General features: G+C 43.6%; 2 protein-coding genes across 5 annotated transcripts in view; one reads left to right on the top strand and one right to left on the bottom strand.

The window, feature by feature from the left end:
* The window catches only part of TMOD1 (tropomodulin 1), a 77,708-nt gene extending 67,021 nt beyond the window's left edge, over positions 1–10,687 (top strand). The window contains exons 9-10 of the mRNA XM_079113316.1: positions 2,651–2,795; positions 10,271–10,687. Of these exons, the coding sequence (XP_078969442.1) occupies positions 2,651–2,795; positions 10,271–10,335 (210 nt within the window). The 3' untranslated portion in view covers positions 10,336–10,687. The remainder of the gene's footprint in view (positions 1–2,650; positions 2,796–10,270) is intronic.
* Positions 10,688–11,082: 395 nt separating this feature from the next.
* The window catches only part of TSTD2 (thiosulfate sulfurtransferase like domain containing 2), a 28,351-nt gene continuing 20,782 nt past the window's right edge, over positions 11,083–18,651 (bottom strand). For 3 of the 4 annotated variants that reach the window (XM_079113311.1, XM_079113313.1, XM_079113312.1), the window contains exons 6-10: positions 18,099–18,204; positions 15,093–15,211; positions 14,533–14,691; positions 13,769–13,907; positions 11,083–13,079 (exon numbers count right to left, since the gene is read on the bottom strand). In XM_079113311.1, coding sequence (XP_078969437.1) covers positions 12,781–13,079; positions 13,769–13,907; positions 14,533–14,691; positions 15,093–15,211; positions 18,099–18,204 — 822 coding nt within the window. In that variant the 3' untranslated portion in view covers positions 11,083–12,780. The remainder of the gene's footprint in view (positions 13,080–13,768; positions 13,908–14,532; positions 14,692–15,092; positions 15,212–18,098; positions 18,205–18,651) is intronic. The other variant, XM_079113314.1, reaches the window with a different exon arrangement.

Consider the following 18,651-nt stretch of genomic DNA (forward strand, 5'->3'; position numbering starts at 1 on the left):
GGTTTCCAAGGTTTGTTCACGTTGTAGTGTGTAACGGTACTTCATTCCTTTTTATGGCTGAATAATATTCCACTGTATAAATCTACCACAGTTTGTTTATCTACTTATGAGTTGATGGATATTTGGGTTGTTTGCACTTTGGGCTATTATAAATAATACTGTTGTAAGCATTCTTGTGCATGTTTTTGTATATTTCTTTTCCACCTAGGAGTAGAATTACTGGGTCATATAGTAACTTCACTTTTATCTTTTTGGGAAACTACCAAACTATTTTCCAAAGCAGCTACATCAGTAGTATATGAGGATCCCACTTTTTCCATGTCCTTGCTTGACGCCATCCAGTGGAGTCAATTTGGTGCAGGAGACAAACGGGCAATGAGACTCTTGAATTTGAAGCAGTTTATTGATGATTCAGGAACCCGGAACACCAGCGCTGGAGGAGAGCTGGCTTATATCCCCTCCAGGAGGTGCAGGGTAGGGCTGAGGCCAATTATGTGAAGATTAGGTGAGGAGCTAGCTGTCCAATCACGGTAAAGGTCAAAAAACGAGTAGGCGCGATCAGGAGCACTCAGGAACACCTGTGCACCCGTTGTGTGCGTGGACTTAATTGAATACGGCCAATGATAAATCACCTGGGTGTGCTTATGTTAATCAACCTCCTCACCACCAATGTGATCAAAACAACTTCTGGCTGGCTGCCACGTGCCATCTTGGCGTAGTCCACATGGCATAGCCCCCAACACTTGCTGACACTTGTAATTGTCTTTCTTTTTATTATAGTCATCTTAGTGTGTTTAAGGTGGAATCTCATTATGGTTTTGATAGGATTTTCTGAATGATTGATGACAAGCGTCTTTTCAAATACTTGTTAGACACTTGTTCATCCTCTTTAGGGATAAGTCTATTTAAATATTTTGCCACTTTTAGCAATTCTACCAGTTCTTTTATATATTCTGGGTGTTCCTCCTTACCGGACATGGTGTACAAAAAAATTTTCCCATTCTGGATGTTACCTTTTCACTTTATTGAGAGTAGCTTTCGAAACACAGGTTTTAAATGTTGATGAAGTCCAATTCACCTAAATTTTTTATTTTGGGTTTTGGAGTCATATATTTTTAAAAAATCATCACCCAAAATTATACACCTCTATTTTTTTCCTAGAATTTTATAACTTTAGTTCTTATATTTGGGTCTTTGATCCATTTTAATTTTCTAGGTACAATGTGGGTCTAAATTCATTCTTTTACATGTGTCTGTACAGTACTTCTTGCAAAGATTGTTGTTTCATTTAATTGTCTTGGCCCTTTTTTATTTTGCGGGGATACTGGGGATTGAACTCGGGGGCACTCAACCACTGAGACACATCCTCAGCCCTGTTTTGTATTTTATTGAGAGACAGGGTCTCACTGAGTTGCTTAGCACCTTGCTTTTGCTGAGGCTGGCTTTGAACTCGAAATCCTCCTGTCTCAGCCTCCCGAGCCACTGGGATTATAGACATGCGCCATTGCGCCCAGCTCTTGGTGCCCTTTTTGAAAAAAATGTATGAATTTATTTCTGGACTCTCAATTCTATTCCACTCATCTATATGTCTACCTTATGGCAATGCCACAAAGTCTTCATTATGGCCACTTTGTAGTAATTCTGAAATCGGGGAGTGTAAGTCCTTCAACCTTGTTCTTCTAATTCAAGATTGTGTGGTGTGGGCTGTTCTTGGCCCCCCTGCATTTTCATGCAAATTTTAGGATCAACTTCTCCATTCTTACAAAAAAAAAAAAAAAGCTGTAATTTTGATAAGGATTGCACTGACTCCAAACAATATTAAATCTTCTGAATTTATGAATATAGGATGTTTTCACATTTTTAAAGGTTTTCTTTAATGCCATTAAATGTAATTTTGTACACTGAAAGGTGTACAGGCCTTTATTTCTTTTGTTAAATGTATTCCTAAGTGCTTTATTCTTTTTGAAATTATTGTAAGTGAAATTAATCATTTTTATAATGCTTAGTACTAGTGTATAAAAAAAAAAAAACGGACTTTTGCATATTGTTCTCATATCCCCCAATCTTGCAGAACTCATTTGTTAGCACTAATTTTGTGTGTATTTTTTAAAAAACCCAACTCCTCTGCCATTCCCACTTTCCTTGCTGTGTGATGTTGGGCAAATCCTAGGCCTCAAATTCTTCATTCGTAAGTTGAAGAGACTTGTCCAAGTTCCTGGTTATCCAACTTGCCTGCACATTGGAATCACCTGGGAGTTTTAAGAACCACAGCTTCCAGAGTCCCACTCCCAGAGACCTTGAGACCTTGATTTAATTAGTAGGATTCTAAACATCTGTTTGGGAGGAGATGCTCTGCAGGTGCAAACATTCCTCCAAGGAGCAGCTGTTACCTGGACACCTGCTCAGAGAGAGGCCGCCCTGGGGCAGTGGGAAAGCTGCTCTTGGCACCCGGCAGACCTGGGTTGATCCCAGCCACATGCTCCTGCCCAGACCATCATTCGACTCCCCTACCCTCCATTCCCTTGCTCTTGAGGAGGGGGCTAAAATCCCACCCAGCACTCAAGGCTTCTGCCTGCAGAGGTGGCTTAGGCAGAGATGGCTTCTCTACACAAGGAATGAGTGGTGACTATTGTTCTCTTTTTGATCAAAGAGCCAGCCCCTGGGCAACAAAGTAGAAATGGAGATCGTGAGCATGTTGGAAAAAAATGCAACGCTTCTCAAGTTCGGATACCACTTTACCCAGCAGGGGCCCCGGCTGCGGGCATCCAACGCCATGATGAACAACAATGACCTTGGTGAGTGGACATCCGCTTTCTGCCGGTCCTTCCCTCTGTCTGTGCTGCATAGTTAGGGAAAATCCTGCCGACCCCTCTGAGAGTCTTCTGGAGCTCTCCTCTTCTCATGTTGGTCACATCTTCCTCTTGTCTTTCTTTCATTTTTTAAAATTTTTACTTAGAAATGTTTACTTAGAAATGTCATACATGTATGCGGGGTAGTAAAGTGGGTCTCATTCTACCATCTTCCCGTCCCCACCGCCCCACCCCTCCCCTCACTCCCCTCTGCACATTCCAGAGTTCCTTCACTCTTCCCTGCCCACCCCCACCGCCCCGCTATGGATCAGCATCCACTTATCAGAGAAAACATTCGACCTTTGGTTTTGGGGATTGGCTTATTTCACTTAGCATGATATTCTCTAGTTCCATCCGTTTACCTGCAAAGGCCATCATTTCCTTCTTCCTCTTTTCTGGGTTTGCTCCTCTCCTCCCCTAGATGGAGTCCTCTGGCTTCAGGAGCCAGGGCCAAGTCCCTTCTCCCCACCGCGCAGCTCAGCATGGGCTGAGCCCCCGCACATATCAGCATGCTGGCTGGAGGCAGTGAAGTTTGGGGGACCCAGGCACAGCACGGGTCTTTTCTTCTCTGAATACCCGTTCTGTGGACTCCTGGAGTCTTCTCCAGATCATATTGTCTGGCTTTGTCCCAAATTCCAAAGCATCCAACTAACACTACTACCAAAACCCTGAGCCTAGGAGACTTCACATTGCTTTGAAGGAAAAGTTAAGAATACCAGTGAAGTAAAAGCGGCTTACAGTCGTCTAATTTCAGTTAAAGGCATAAATTGGGGTGCTTTTTTTTCCATAAAGAAAAATAAAGAAATGTCACACTCTTTCTTGATGATGAGCATCAAATAGATACACATCAAAAGACATGAATAGATACACAAGCTGAATGAATGAAAAGCTAGATGGAGCATTCACTTCCTTTCAGCGGCCAATTGTATTTATTTATTATGTATGTTCCTGCTGGCTGCTAAAAATCCTCAATATGGTGTATGATAAAGGGAAGATGACTGACAAGGCTGCAGGAAAATAAGAGGGAAAAATACAAAACCAGCTGTGGGTCCGCACTGTTAACAGAACTGATCGTCATATTTGGCCCCAAATTTCACAAAATCACAACATGAAAAAGACACATCAAGTTACATTTACATTCATCTTACACCAAGTGTAAGGTTTGGTGTCTTAGTTTATCTGAGGTGTCTGTGTTTGAAATTAAATTAAACAAACACAACCAAGCATCATAATTATTATTATCATATCACAGAGTTGACAATTAAACTGAATAGTTGAAGGCCCTGTAGGGCCACGATCTGGCTGCAGACTTGGCACTTAAAAGCTTCCAATCTTGTTCTGATAGCAATTATCTTGCATTTCCCCTCCCAGCTAAAGATGAAGCTTCTTCTATGCCCACTGATGCCTATTTCTGGGTTAACTCAGCTTCTGTCTTCCACAGTGTGATGATCTAGAGATCTAGCTTTCTGATGATCAGAGGTAAGGGGTGCTGCAGGGGGTTATCAGAATCATCTAGAAGCTGGACAAAGGACTTTGAGAATGTGCTCCCAATCCTGAGTCCAAAAGTCCCAACTCAGGCCCAACTCTCATTGCAAGGCCTCTCAGGGCCACTCTGATCTAGAATGCTGGAGCCTGACGGGGCTTAGGGCTCAGTCCTCCGCCTTCTGGAGACCTGAAGCCTCTGGTAGATGGGGATGGAGGCCTTGGCTCAGGGAGGTCACCTGTGATGACTCTGGTATGCCCAGCACTGTGCCAGGTGATATAAGGGCAGGAGAAAGGTTAGTTCTCTGATTCAAGAAGTTTTACAACCTTTTGGGGGAAAAAAAGACTCAAAAGCATGACTAAAAATCAAGAATGCCTACAAACTAGGGTTGGGGATATAGCTCAGTTGGTAGAGTGCTTGCCTTGCAAGCACAAGGCCCTGGGTTCAAATATCCCCAGCACTGCCCAAAAAAAAAAAAAAAAAAAAGAAAAAAGAAGAATGCCTACAAACTGTCCAAAGTGAGGCCAGAAGCCAGTTAAGCAAAGCATCCTGATGGGGTAGATAGGTAGTCTTTAGCCAGCCTTGAAAGGAAGAGCTAGGTTGATGGGGAGGTCAGAGGCATCCCTGCAGGGCTCTGGGGAGTGTTGGGGCTGCCTACTGGGGGACATAGGTTGGGAGTCCGTCTACAGGGTGCAGAGACAGGAAGATCTAAAGGCATGGGAGGAACCATTACAGGGAGTTAGACCTAGACGGGAAAATTGTTCAAGGAGAAGGAAGGGAAGAGTGTTCAAGCATGGGGAACAGCATGAGCAAACTGTGAAGTGCTCACAGGAACGGGGCTGGGCACCGTGGGGAGGCCGGGCTCACGGTCTTGAGCACCATGCTCAGGCTGTTGGTGATGAAAGCAGGTGGAGTGGGAGCTGTGTGCTGCTGCTCCCTTGGGGTTTCCTATCATCTCAGTGATTACGGGCCTGAGCGCCAGTTGGCGACGTCCAAATTTCTAGTTTTAAAAGCAAATTTGTGCCCATTTGCCAATTTTTGTAAGAGAAATGCTTCTGATTCTGACGGTGCCTCGGCTCCTGCCTGCACAGGAGAATCCCATCTTCCCAACAACGTCCGCCCTCTTGTTCTCAACACTGCCATGGAGCAGCCAGGCTTCCACCTCTTCCGACGGGGTACTTTTACCACAAAAGCCTCCTGTTGTCCTTAGGGCTCTGGTGCCCAGCACAGCTGCAGCAGAGAGTGAACAGGCCCCTCATGGGTCCTTCCCACTTGCCTGTGAGGTAGGGGACTCCTCCCTGGGGGGATATTCAGTGCCACTGCAGACAGGTGGCTTGCCTGGGACTCAGGAGGTGCACCTTTGGTCCTTCCCCACCGCGTGCTGAGCTCTCAGCAGTATGTAAGTGCAAGACAGGAGGGTGCAGGGTGTCAGGCAGCAGCTGAGCTGCAGACCTGTGCTTCCCACAGCAGAGCCTCGGATGACTCCTGTCTCCACACTACTTATAGCTAAGGCCAGGCAAGTGTGGACCTCAGGTCCTCTAAACCTGCCACTGAGCGCTCTCCGCTTAACAGAATCTGAATTGCAGCCTCCAAGTTAAGGCAGTGGTGAGAGGGAATAACACGTTAAAGAGCAAAACATCCTTCCCAGGAAAGCTGTTCGTCTGCTGCATTCTGAAGGAAGCCCTTTACTTTTTATTTGTTCTTTTTAGTTATATAGGAATATCATACATTTATGGAGGATAACTTAACATTCTTGTGGTTGTACTTGATGAGGAGTTACACTGGTTGTATATTCATATATGAACATAGGAAAGCCATGTCCAATGCATTCTACTGTCTTCCCCATTCCTGTTCCCCCTCCATCACCCCACCCCACCCCTGCCTATTGTGAGTCGGCATCTGCATATCAGAACAATCAGCCTTTGGTTTTGGGGGACTGGCTTATTTCACTTAGCATGATAGTCTCCACTTCCATTCATTTACCTGCAAATGCCATAATTTCACTCTTTCTTATGGCTGAGTAATATTCCATTGTGTATATGTACCACATTTTCTTTATCCATTCATCTGTTGAAGGACACCTAGGTTGGTTCTACAGCTTAGCTATTGTGAATTGAGTTGCTATAAACATTGATGTGGCCCTGTCACTATAGTATGCTGATTTTAAGTCTTTTGGGTATATGCCAAGGAGTGGGATGACTGGGTCAAATGATGGTTCCATTCCAAGTTTTCTGAGGAATCTCCACACTGCTTTCCTGAGTGGTTGTACCAATTTGCAGTCCCACTAGCAATGTATAAAAGTGTACCTTTTCCCCCAAAATCCTCACCAACATTTAGTTACTTGTATTCTTGATAATTGCCATTCTGACTGGAATGAGAAGACACCTTAGTGTAGTTTTGATCTGCATTTCTCTAATTGCTAGAGATGTTCAACACTTTTTTCATTTATTTGTTGACCATTCATATTTCTTCTTCTGTGAAGTACCTGTTCTGTTCCTTTGTCCACTTATTCATTGGGTTGGTTGTTTTTTTGGTGTTAAGGCTCTTGAGTTCTTTGTATATCCTAGAGATTAATACTCTGAGGTGCAGGTGACAAAGATTTTGAAGGAAGCCCTTACTAACAAGCACCCCAAACAGTGCACTAACAAGCACCTCAAACCATTTTTTTAAGTTTTATTATAACTTAACAATGTATAATTGTATATAATTATGGGGTACAAAAAGATGTGATGATTTATGACTACAAAGTGGAATAATGACATCTGTCGCCTCTCATACTTACCATTTTTTGTGATGAGAAACATTTGAAATTCATGATCTTAGCAATTTTGAAGGGCACAATACAATATGAAAACTATCTTCACCAAGTTGTGTAATAGGTCTCAAACAAAAAAAAAGTTCAATTCCTCTGGAGCCTCCAGGCCCTTTGGCCATCAGCCCCCGTCCTTCCTGCTACCTTCCAGCTTTTGTGACCATCATTCTACTCTCTGCTTCTGAGTTCAACTGTTTTAGATTCTACATATATGTGAGAACATATGGGATTTATCTTTCTGTGCCTGGCTTATTTCACTTAGTGTAACATGCTCAAATTCCATGCATGCATAGCAAATGGCAGAATTTCATCTTTATAAAGGCTAAACCCTATTTTGTGTGTGTGTCCCACATTTTCTTCATCTTTCATCAGTTGATGATGCACTTTTAAGATGATTCTGTATGTGGCAATTAGGAGTGGTTTCACAGGGAACATGGGCATGCAGACAGCTTTTTGACAAACTGATTAAAAATCTTCTGGGTAAAGACCCAGAAGTGGGATTGCTGAATCCCAAATCAGTTTCTTCATATCCCCCACAACCACCTCGGAAAGGGGTACTACTTCCCCCACAATCACCCACCTCAGAAACCTGGGCCTCAGATGACTGCCAACCAGTCATCTCCTTGCTGCCCCCAACGCTGTGAAGCCCCATCACATTAGCTTGGGTTCTGGCAACTTCCTCAGCCTCCAGCTCCCGCGGGTGGCTCTCATCTCAAAACTTGCCACCCACCCTTCTGCTTCGAAGCCTTGCTGGGCTCCCGCTGTTCCCCAGGCTCGGCTCCTTCCAGTGGCTCCCGCAGCCCTCACTTGGCACTTACTGTCAGGTGCTGTTCGGAACACTTTCCATCTTACAAATTATGTCACCCCTCCCCACACACATGCTATTATCATCATCCCTGATTTTGTAATAAGCAAACAGGTCTGCAGACGTAGAGTGTCCCATGGTTCATGGGCAGACCTGGATTGGAACCAGCAGCCTGTCTCCAGAGCCTCTGTTCTGCCACTCACATCAGGTCCCATCAGGAGGCCTCCGCCTTGCTTGATGAGGTCCTGCCAGACGCATGACATCATGCCGAGCCATCCTCTTTCCGTGCTAAGTAGCACCATTCCATTGTGCCCTCAAGTGACTCGGAAGCAAGGTTACCTGTAGAGGGTCATTACTCCTAATGCCACCCCGTTTCCGGTCCTCCACCATTTCATCCTTTATGACTCAGCTGTCCTGTTACTGCCCATCCTGGGAAGATCTGAGCACTTCATTGAAGTCTTTCACATCTCCCAGCCATCTAGGAGGGAGACTTCGGTTCCTGTTATATTTTGGCCTGTTACACTGTATCATCCACTCCGATTCCTGTGTTTGGCACATAGGAACATTCAGTAAACTTCACTGAATTATATAAATGAATAGAAAGCACTTCCCAAAGACATCAATGTCACGATTGGCAAGTTCAATTGGCCAGAAGTGGGAGTTTGGCATAGAGGGTGGGGGTATTCCTGGCAACTTGAACTCACTTCTGGATCTGACAATCAGTGATTCTGACTGCTGTGATGACAGGAGTCACAGGTAAGGAGGAATTAAAAGAAAATCACAAGACTGAATTAGAGGATGGCGGGAGACCTGGCTTCCACCCCCAGCTGTTACTGATCACTGTAACTTAGGGCAAGTTACTCCCCTCTCTTGGCCTCATCATTACAGTGGGAAACGGTGATACCTGAGTAAACAGGTATTTCTCCAGTGCTCCAGGTCTATGCCCAGAACCCATGAGGGCAAGTCATAGAACAAAGTACGCAGGTCCCTTTTTGTACCAGCCATGGGCAAAGGGCTGGTTTTGGTCCAGGCTCTCCCAGTGGCTCGAGGGAACAGCTCTGCTCTTCTCCAGGGGAAGGGAGTTAGTCCTCCTCATGAGAATCAGGTGCGACAGGGCTACGTAAGCTCTACGTTGATGAGGCCGAGTTGTACTGAGGGAGTGTTGGACAGACTCGAGACGAGTCACGAGCCACAAACATGCCCCCTCTGCTGCACTTTCCCCAGCTGTAAAATGAGAATGGCATGAACACCGCGAGACTGCTGGGTGGGCTCCCACCAGGTGTGAGGTGTGAGCCCCCAGGACAGCCCTGCTGGGTGAGCTGCTAGCTAATGTGGTGATGCTTCAGAGGCTGGTTCATGGACACTCTTTACTTTGGACAACTTTCTTCTTTTTAGGTTTTGCCTTTGTTCCCCTACATCTATCCCTAAGCTATCAAGACACCGATCACCTTCGGGAATTGGGTCCAATGCAGTCCTTTCCCTGGGAGACCTTGCATCCTGACTTGTATTGCTAAATCTTTTGACCTGGGGTGAAGGGGAGTGGGTAGGGGCTCAGACACAGTCTGAATTCTAGGCTCCACACCGAGCACCTGTATTCCTGAGAGCTTCCCCTCTACTCCAGGTCTTGAACAACAAACCTTCTTGTGTGTCTGCTTTAAACACTCAGGGTCATAAACAAGCCAATTTGGTCTTTTGCAATTTGTATGCCCCAATGTGGTGGACACACATCTACCATCTCAGCTTGGGAAAACATTTAAGTTTTCCCCTTGGGCAACAGCTTCCTGCCATATCAGCAGGCCCCTTGACTGCCACCTACAAGTCTACAAACTTCTGACCTTTCTTTCTCTTGTGGCTGATCTTGTTTGCTGTTTGGTCTTCATTTGCCAACACTATACATCAACATTCTCCCTTGGTACAAAACAGTAACCCCTTTTTCCCCGCTCAACCCACCATTCTCTAAGCTAATGTCTCTAGCCTGCAAGCCCCAGGCTAGCAGTGTTTTCCTTTATGGCATTTAAAGTATTTTGTCATGGGAACAGTGTTTGAGTAAAAATTGTCATGCTCCTGGGAAAATGTTGCAAATGTCACTGTTAAACATAAAGGACACAGATACTGCAGGTAAACTTCAGGGTGGAAACCTGTTTACACAGGCAAGAGACAGGTCTGGAGGACCATTATACAACTCACAAACAACTACCCTCTAAAAACAACAGACTTTATTTTGCTAAAACAAAAAATAAGTGAGAGGCCTCAGAAGCAACAGTAGTGGTCCCTGGTGCACAGGTACAAGTAGCTTACATCTTCTCTCCATTCCTTTCCAGTGAGGAAGAGGAGGCTTGCAGACTTGACGGGGCCCATCATTCCCAAGTGCCGCAGTGGTGTCTAGTGTGTGGAGGTGAAGACTGCGCCTTTGAACTGGACATGTTCTACTGACAGTCTGTGCTCCGCAGTGGAGCCCAGGAGGCAAATGCTGGCACAAAACTTTGTGCTTCAGTTCCTTATGCACTAAGATTCTAGGTTAACTAGTGGTTGTAGATGAAAATTTCATAAAATGTGGTTAATGTGAAGTTTTTCTTTAGTCACAGAAGTTCAGTCTGGTTATTATTTAAAAACTAAGAAGCCCTCAAATTGGCAGATCTTCCTGTAGATGATGTGACAGTGGCAGTGACTTAACCCCGAGGAGCCCAGATCAGTGGCCCTGCTGTGTGGTATTTCAGGTTCATTTTCAATGTGGAACCCATAAACAAAAAAGTGCACTCTTCTACCTGGTTTGCAAGTATTAGAAAATACTTTATTACAAATTTCAACTTAGCTATTTAGCAAAAAGAACAGATAAACACTATTAACTCTCCTTTAAAATTTAAAAACCTCAAGATTAAAGTTGCCAAATTGATTACTGGATCAGAGCCACAATATTCCCCTTAAGAAATATAGACTGAAGTCACAGAGCTCCGCCAGGAATCAAAAAAACACTAAATTCCTTTTGCTGGATATGGGGGGGGGGGGGCAATGGTGAAATTTCAAGCTTCAAAAACCCTCCTGGGCAACAAACATATTCCTGAGTTACTTAGGAACATTTGAGATGTAGTGTACAATTGAATACTGGAGCAGAAATAAGTTTTTCCTCATCGAAGGCCAACCTTATGACAGATGTGAAAACTTATGGCTAAATACTTGAAAACACCTTTCTATACAGAATAGTGGGCAAATGGCTCATGTGAGGCCAAATGCTACAGGGGTGACTTTCCAGTCTACTGTGGATATGACATTTATCATGGCCAAGCTTACAGACTTAAACTACCTGTCTCATCACTTATTAGACAAATCACTGCTGCTCTCATGCATGGAAATGAAGCCTCTGAAGGACAACAGTGCAGAAAACCTAGATATTAAAGAACTGGGAAATTCTGGCCAACCTATGCAAAGATGATGATTCTTAAAATATAACCTTGGTATTTCTACTGGACCCCACCCCTCTTTTTTAACAACATGGCATCTTTGGGAGTTGGCAAAAAGGTTAAGCCACAGTGCCCTTGTGCCTTTTAACATACCACAGTGCCAGTTAAACTTGTATTTTTGTTTGTTGCTTTGGGGAGTGATTTTCATTAGGGATTCAGCAAATCTTGTGATAAAGGACAAGCTAATGAACACAGACTAGGAGGCTTCTGATGAAGAAGGAAAAATCTGCACTAAACTGTAATGATGTGGACAGTACAGGGTAACTAGCGGTGGAGCCAGGGCCTCACCACTATGAAGAGTGTCTACTGGGGCTGCGAATGGGCCCAGGAGCGGCACCATGCTGCAGGGATGGCCATCCCCACTCGGCTTCTCCTTGAAACACAACTGCAGCTGCATTCTGCATCACTGGAAACTGCAACATAATATTAAATCTGTTGGTCAATGTGTGGCTCTGTGTTTCTTGGGACCCATGTGACAGGGACAAGTGCCTGGCATGCTGACCAGAAGGCTGGACAGCCACAGTGGTACTGCCAAATGATCTTAAGAAAGTACAGTGCCGCTGAGCTTATCTGGATCTCTCAGAGAATGCCTACAAGCTAGAAGAGTAAGTGTTGGAGGAAACAGGCCTATGAGGGAGAAATCTCTTACAGAAACCAAAGCAGTAAAATATGAAGGTGGGCCACATCTTTAAGGGCATCTCTATCAGACGAGCTGCTGCTCTAGACCAAGAGATGGTAAACTTTCCTGTAAAGGGCCAGGCAGTAAGTATTTTAGACTGTGTGGGCCACATGGTCTCTGCTGAAACTACTCAATTGTGCCACACATCCTATGGGAAGAAATGAGTAGGTCTTTCCACTAAATTTTACAAAAGCAGGAGGTGGGCCAAATCCCAGTATACAGAGCTTCTCAGGCAGTCAGAGAAGAGACAGAGGCAGGGGAAGGAGAAAGTGGCAGATGACCTAAGTGGCCTGGTTTAGGAATCCATATTGAGGGCCACAATTCACGGATTTGCACCAGGATGGACAGGTTTGCTAGCAAGGGCAATGACTACTAATAGTCTGTGGCACGGCAGAGAGAAGACATGAGTGACACAATCACCAGGCTCAAGACCCTATCCCTCAAAAGCTTTGGGATCCCATAGAGTTTACCATGCTCTGTCATCTTCTGAATTAGAATGCTTCAGTAATTGATCAAAACTTGACTCACTCTCCCCTCCCCCTGTGAAGTGTACGTGGTCAACATGGTGACCAGTTTGCCATGATGGCAATGACCAACAACAAAGTTCCTGATTTCCTTTTCTGCAGTCTTGACGTTCTCTCATACATGGCGCCCACTGACTCTGAGAAGGCTTGGGGAATGCTAAAGGCGCCACTTACACAAAAAAAGGCCCATCCTGTCCAACACTGGGCTGTGGTGCGGGGCTCACAGAGAGCTGCGCATGCTGTGAAGGTTCCCTCGGGATGCGTGGCCGTCGGGCTGTGCACTCACATTCCTCTTTAAAACTGTCCTGTGTAGGGCCTGAGGCCTGTCTATCCCCTTTGTCTTGACATGTGACACAACAGGCTGTGAATCCTTGTCCTTGACACGCAGGACAGGTCAAAACAAGCTGGCGGCACTGGGGAGTGGAGCAGAGTTTATACTGGTCCCACCGGGCTCCACAGTATGAACATTCTAGGTTTAGACAGAAAAGCCCTTGTTATACACACACACAGACACGTATTTCTCCAGTTCCTAAATATAACTCTGAGCTCACCCGTATCTAATACATCCTGCGGGGCCAAGGAAGGTTTCTAAATAGTACATCTCTTATTTTCAACAAAGAAAATGCTGCCCCCTTACTTTTTTGGAGTTTTGAGGAGGGGTTGTTGTTGGAAATTGCCTTTCTGATTCTAGCACTTACTGACCCATTCTGTTTATCCCATCCAGAAAAACAGGCCACAACACTTCTCTTTCTCATTAGCTACTCCCAAAGCTGGCCAACCAGTCCTTATTAAATCACCTTTTCCCTTAGATCATTCACTTTTCCAGTGGGGATAATACATGGGCATTCAAATGACTCCACGTCTACATTCAACTTCAGCAGTGTATACCCTTCTCCCCCAGGAATAAGTCTCTCTGGCTGCTACCAGAATACATGACTACCTGATTCCTAGACAGCACATTATCTTCTTTCTCAGCCTGTTTTTCTCTGATGACTTCCTGTCACCACTGATAACACCAGTCTTCCTCAAGTCTCTCACCTTGCTTATCTCTGGGCCTTTTCAGGTAATTAGAATTGGCCTGCCTTCCCTGCATAGCAATTCTAGAATAGTGAACTGGTAATGTGCACACGTGTGGGCTCCAGACCTGTGCCGACCTACCTGATAACACGTCACTGTTGTAGCACAGGGCATAACGTTCATCAAAAACAAACAACTTCCCCTTATAAAAACCATTGGGAAACTCTTCCAGGTACTTGTGGATACCACCCTTGAGCTGGAACACCTCCTTACACACTCCCTGGGTATAGAAAAACAAAAGGAAATCTGAAGAAACAAGCAGAGACCTAGAAGAAGCTCCACAGAGCAGTAGTGAGTGTCCAAGTGGAGGATTCCCTGTCTCTGCTATCAGCCAGAGCTCCTTGCTCCCCCTGCAGGACACAGGGGAATTGCTAACCAGAGGGTCAGGAAACCAACTGGCCAGACTTTGCCTCCTGGGGGAAGGGGGAATGGGGGATGGGTGATGACAGCAGTCGGCGCCTTCACCCTCTAAGATCCTGGGAAGCCCAACTATTTTTGCTACCCCCTAAATATAGGAAGACATCTGCTGGGGCATGTGATATTACTGAATTTGCTCTTCTCAGGATCAAGCAAAAGGATTAGGAAAGTGGAGATGTTGAACTATGCCTTCTCTTTTGTACTTGATGAGTTTCTAAGACTGTTAAGTGTTTTTCTCATCTTGAGATTTAAGAACCTCAGATTTTACACTTAGAAACTCTATGCTGGACCCATATGAGGGAAAAATAAATCCTCTGGCTGGCTGGAGGGTGGGAGAGGATGGGGAAGCAGGTGGAAAGCTCCACATGGGCTGCTGGTAGAGACTTCTTCACCTCCATGCCTGCAGCACCTCCAGGGTGGTGGCTCACCTTGGCCTTCAGGTAGGCGGAGCCACGCTCACAACGGATGCCCCCAGTGCAGTACATCAGCACCCTCTTCTCTCTGAAGAGTTCTAGATTTTTGTCAACATAGCTGGGAAAATAACTGAATTTCCTGATGTCTGGGGCTAAGCAGCCCTGGAATCGACCCTACAATGTAAAACAGCAGAAGGAAAATGATCAGAAAAACATACCTGGTAGGAACAAAGGTTCTCCATGTCAACAATTCCAACCCTGCAAAGAGCATTTGCCAGTTGCTCTTCTCCTTCCATACTCTGACCTTTTAACCTCAAGACCTGGAACTAGAAACAAGGTGACAGACTCTAGGTGACCTTCCTACAGAGTCCCCAGGGCACTCTGGAGAAGCTATCCAAAGTCAGCTTTAGGTAGATAGTTTCACCAGATCCTGAGTGCAAAGGCTTGAGTTTTCTTTGCAGCTGCTAGTAATGGAAGTTGATCCATGTGGTCACTGGTTCCCCTGGGGAAATATGCCATGCCACGGGAAGTGGGAGACGTACCATTCACCAAATCCAATTCTGGTTGTTACTTACTATTTTGCTTTCATAGAAGTTTCTGCAGTCCAGTAGAATAGTATCACTTTGTTTTTGATCTGCCTGAGATAAAAACTTTTCTACTTCTTTGTGAAATTCACCTGGGGATAAATGGATTCCTAAAACCAAACCAAAAAATTATGTTAAAACAACAAAAAAACCCACGTAATCACAACTGGCCTAACCTGAATTGCATGTTGGCTTTGTTTCTTTCCACCCAAACCTCTTTTCCCCATAATGACAATGGACTCCAAATAATTTTTGATAATCACGATAATGATAAAATAACTCAGTAAGACCTTTGGTCTTCCTCCTCCTAAGATAAGAACTACAGAGAGCTGGTAGTTTAGAAATAATTAACTGAAGAAAATTTGCATCCTCATACTTGGTCTAACCCCAGTGATAAAACTCATATAACTGGGATCTCTTTGGGTTGGCTGGTTCATTGTATGCTCACGAGTGGGTCAGGAAATGGCCACTGTTCTATTGTCACTCTGCATGAAGGAGCTCCATAATGTATGTGCTTGACTGCAGGCTTCAACCAGTTATATATCAAGGCTGAATCCAAGTTCAAGGACAAGAACTTTGGCTTAGTCTACTGAAAACAATAAAGTTTTGAAATAAAGTTAGAATATGTCTTTTAAAAATGCAAAAGGGTAAGAAGAATGTATCTAACTTTGTGTACATGAGTAAAAGAGAAAGGGGTGGGAGGAGCTGATAAAAGGAATGACAGATGAGAAAAGAAAGGCAAGAGAGAAATGGATAGGAAAGCTAAAAGACGAGAGAGAGAGGACAAAAGTATTTTTAAAAAAGGGGACTACAGGAAAGAACCTTTGCTTCTTAACTATAGGACAGAAATATTCCTGTATCCTCAGGGATCCAGACATCAGAGTAGATGGTGAGGAAATTTTGGTGAATTTGGTATTGTAGGGTGACTATGACTCATGCAGGGATTCTGGTGACTTTATTACCACCACTCATGATAGAGTTTTATAGCACCAAAGAAGCCGCACTCTGCCCAATAAGCACTTGACAATACTGTGTATCCTGGAGAGGCCCCATAGCACAGCCAAGGAGTCCGTGTTCCTATCTGTCTAAGCTAGGATTATAGGAAGAATGTAACCACGCCAGATAGTATTTAAGTCAATGTCATATAACTGCAAGGATACCAAAAGAGTGGGGTAAAAAGGGATATTAAAAAATGTGATGAGGAGTGTGGAAATTGGCTAAGACTTTGTCCTGCAAGGAATCACATGGAACCAAACCTGTTCCTTGTTGCAATTATTGCTGTTGCATTACTGACCCTGAGAATGCCTGACTGGAGAGTAACCTGGACAGACATGTTCCAAAGATACCTGTGAACAACTTAGTTCAAATGGAAGCAGCATGGCACTGCATGAGCCCACTCCTAAGAGCTGTTGTTGGCACGCTGCCTTCTCTTAAGATGGGGACACCAAGTAGACACAAGACACAACCCTGTTTGGCTCTTATCTCCTCATGCAGGAGTCTTCTTCTCCCAGATTTGGGTATCTTACTCCTACATTTCCTTCTGCCTTAACACTTCATTTAAATATGTGCATATTAAAAAATGAACACCTTAGTGTCAAGTGTCCTTTGCAATTCCCAATGAAAGAAGGTAATACTATTTATGGAGTAGTCTTATAGGATGGGGAAAGAAAAGAAAGGGAAAAAGTAGAAAACTGAATCTGATCTTCTCTGGTCCTGAGTTAACATGGTAGCCACCGAGGCTACAAGCACTTGGAACCACCTGAGGCTGACAAGCACTTGAAATGTGGTTTAAGATGTGCTAGGAAGTGTAACATACGTACTGGATTTCAAGGACTTAGTATTGGGGGAGGGGGGAACACCAAAGAGCTAAAGTTGAAATCATAATGTTTTGGATATACACAGTAATAAAATACAACATTATTTAAATTAATGTTACTTTTTTAACTTTTTACATGAGGTTATCACAAAATGAAAAATTATGTGCTTACATAATTCCATTAGTACCACTGTAAATCTAATTACCAATTTGTAGGAAATACAGGGAACAGAGGAACTTCCATGAGGATGCAATTAAAATTATCTGGGTGAGAAACTATAGGCCAAATAATCTATTCCTTCAAAAAGCTAACTGTAAAGGGGGAAAAAAGATGGAGGTGAATTTATAGATTAAAAGACACTTAAAGAGGCATACTGATAAATCACAATGACTGGCTCTTATTTGAATCCTAATAGAAATGTAAAAATAATGATGTAACTGGAAACTGACTAATTAGGTATTTGAAATATTAAGAAATTACCACTAAAATGTTTTAGGTGTGATAACAGTTTTACCATTTTTTTTTTTTTTAACTTTGTCTTTTAGAGACATCTATTAAAGTATTTATGATATGGCATTAGGAGTCCCTTCAAAATGATCCAGGATGGGAGGGGAGCTGGGGTATAGAAGGAAGCTGGCTATGAATTAGTAATTGCCAAAGCTGTGTGGTAAGTACATGGAAGTTTGCTGTACTATTTTCTCTACTCTTCAATGTCTGGAAATTTTCATGATAAAAAGTAAAACAAAATAAATTTTAAAAAATCTCCAAATAAGTATCTTTCAACCATCTATAGTGAACTCAAGGAAGGGAGAAAAGAACATTCTAAAGCACTGTAAACTGCTTTGGGATTGAAAGTCATTGGGTTTCTGTGGCAAAAAGACTGGGTGTTCTATTCTACTGGTAAACTATTTACAAGTAATAATTACACTCTTCCAAAATTGCTGTCTTTGAAGATAGAAAACAACATCATGGCTAAATCATTACCAAGAGTAATAAGACAAGTAATTCTAAGGGGTGTGTTCCCATAAGCACCACAGAGAGAACCAGGTGTGAGCTAACTCACAACTGTTTTCAAGAGAATATTAATATTCATCAAGACTTGCTGATTAGAGTCTAACTTTCCTATTAAATTTTGTTCCTATGACAAAAAGCATAACTCTTCTTTTAAAAATAAGCATACCAGGCTTCTTGTAGGAGATCTTATTGGGGCTGATCCCCATGGGTACGATTTCTTCAAATACACCAACACGCAATTCTGGAAAACAGTGAGCTCCTCCTCTGCTGGTCTAGCCAATGGAAAACAAAAAAGAATACAGTCTTCCAGTACTATTACCAGGTCTAAGTACCAAGTGTAAATATTATGATTTGTTGAAGTCTTAAGAAACCTCAAACTAAAACAAAGATTAGGAAACCACAATAGGCATAGAGTTAGGGCCCAGAATGTTCCAGATAATTCAACATATTAATAAACGGTTATTGCATATCTCCATGTGCAGGAATATTATGTTTCTATGGCTATGGGCATCTAACTATAAAACTGAAGCACCACTGAACAATTCCAATGTGTGACTACACCCCAGTTTCTGGTCTGGAGCAATGACTTCTTTCCCTGTTGTCACTAGCATGAAAACTTCCCAAGGCATTTCCCATCATCTTATCATTTATTGTGATGAAGCATAAAATCACTCAAAAAATAGCTTTATTCTCCTGTATGGTATGAAGTGTTAATCTTA

Source organism: Sciurus vulgaris (genome assembly GCF_902686455.1).
Source record: "Sciurus vulgaris genome assembly, chromosome: 15".
NCBI classification, from domain to species: domain Eukaryota; kingdom Metazoa; phylum Chordata; class Mammalia; order Rodentia; family Sciuridae; genus Sciurus; species Sciurus vulgaris.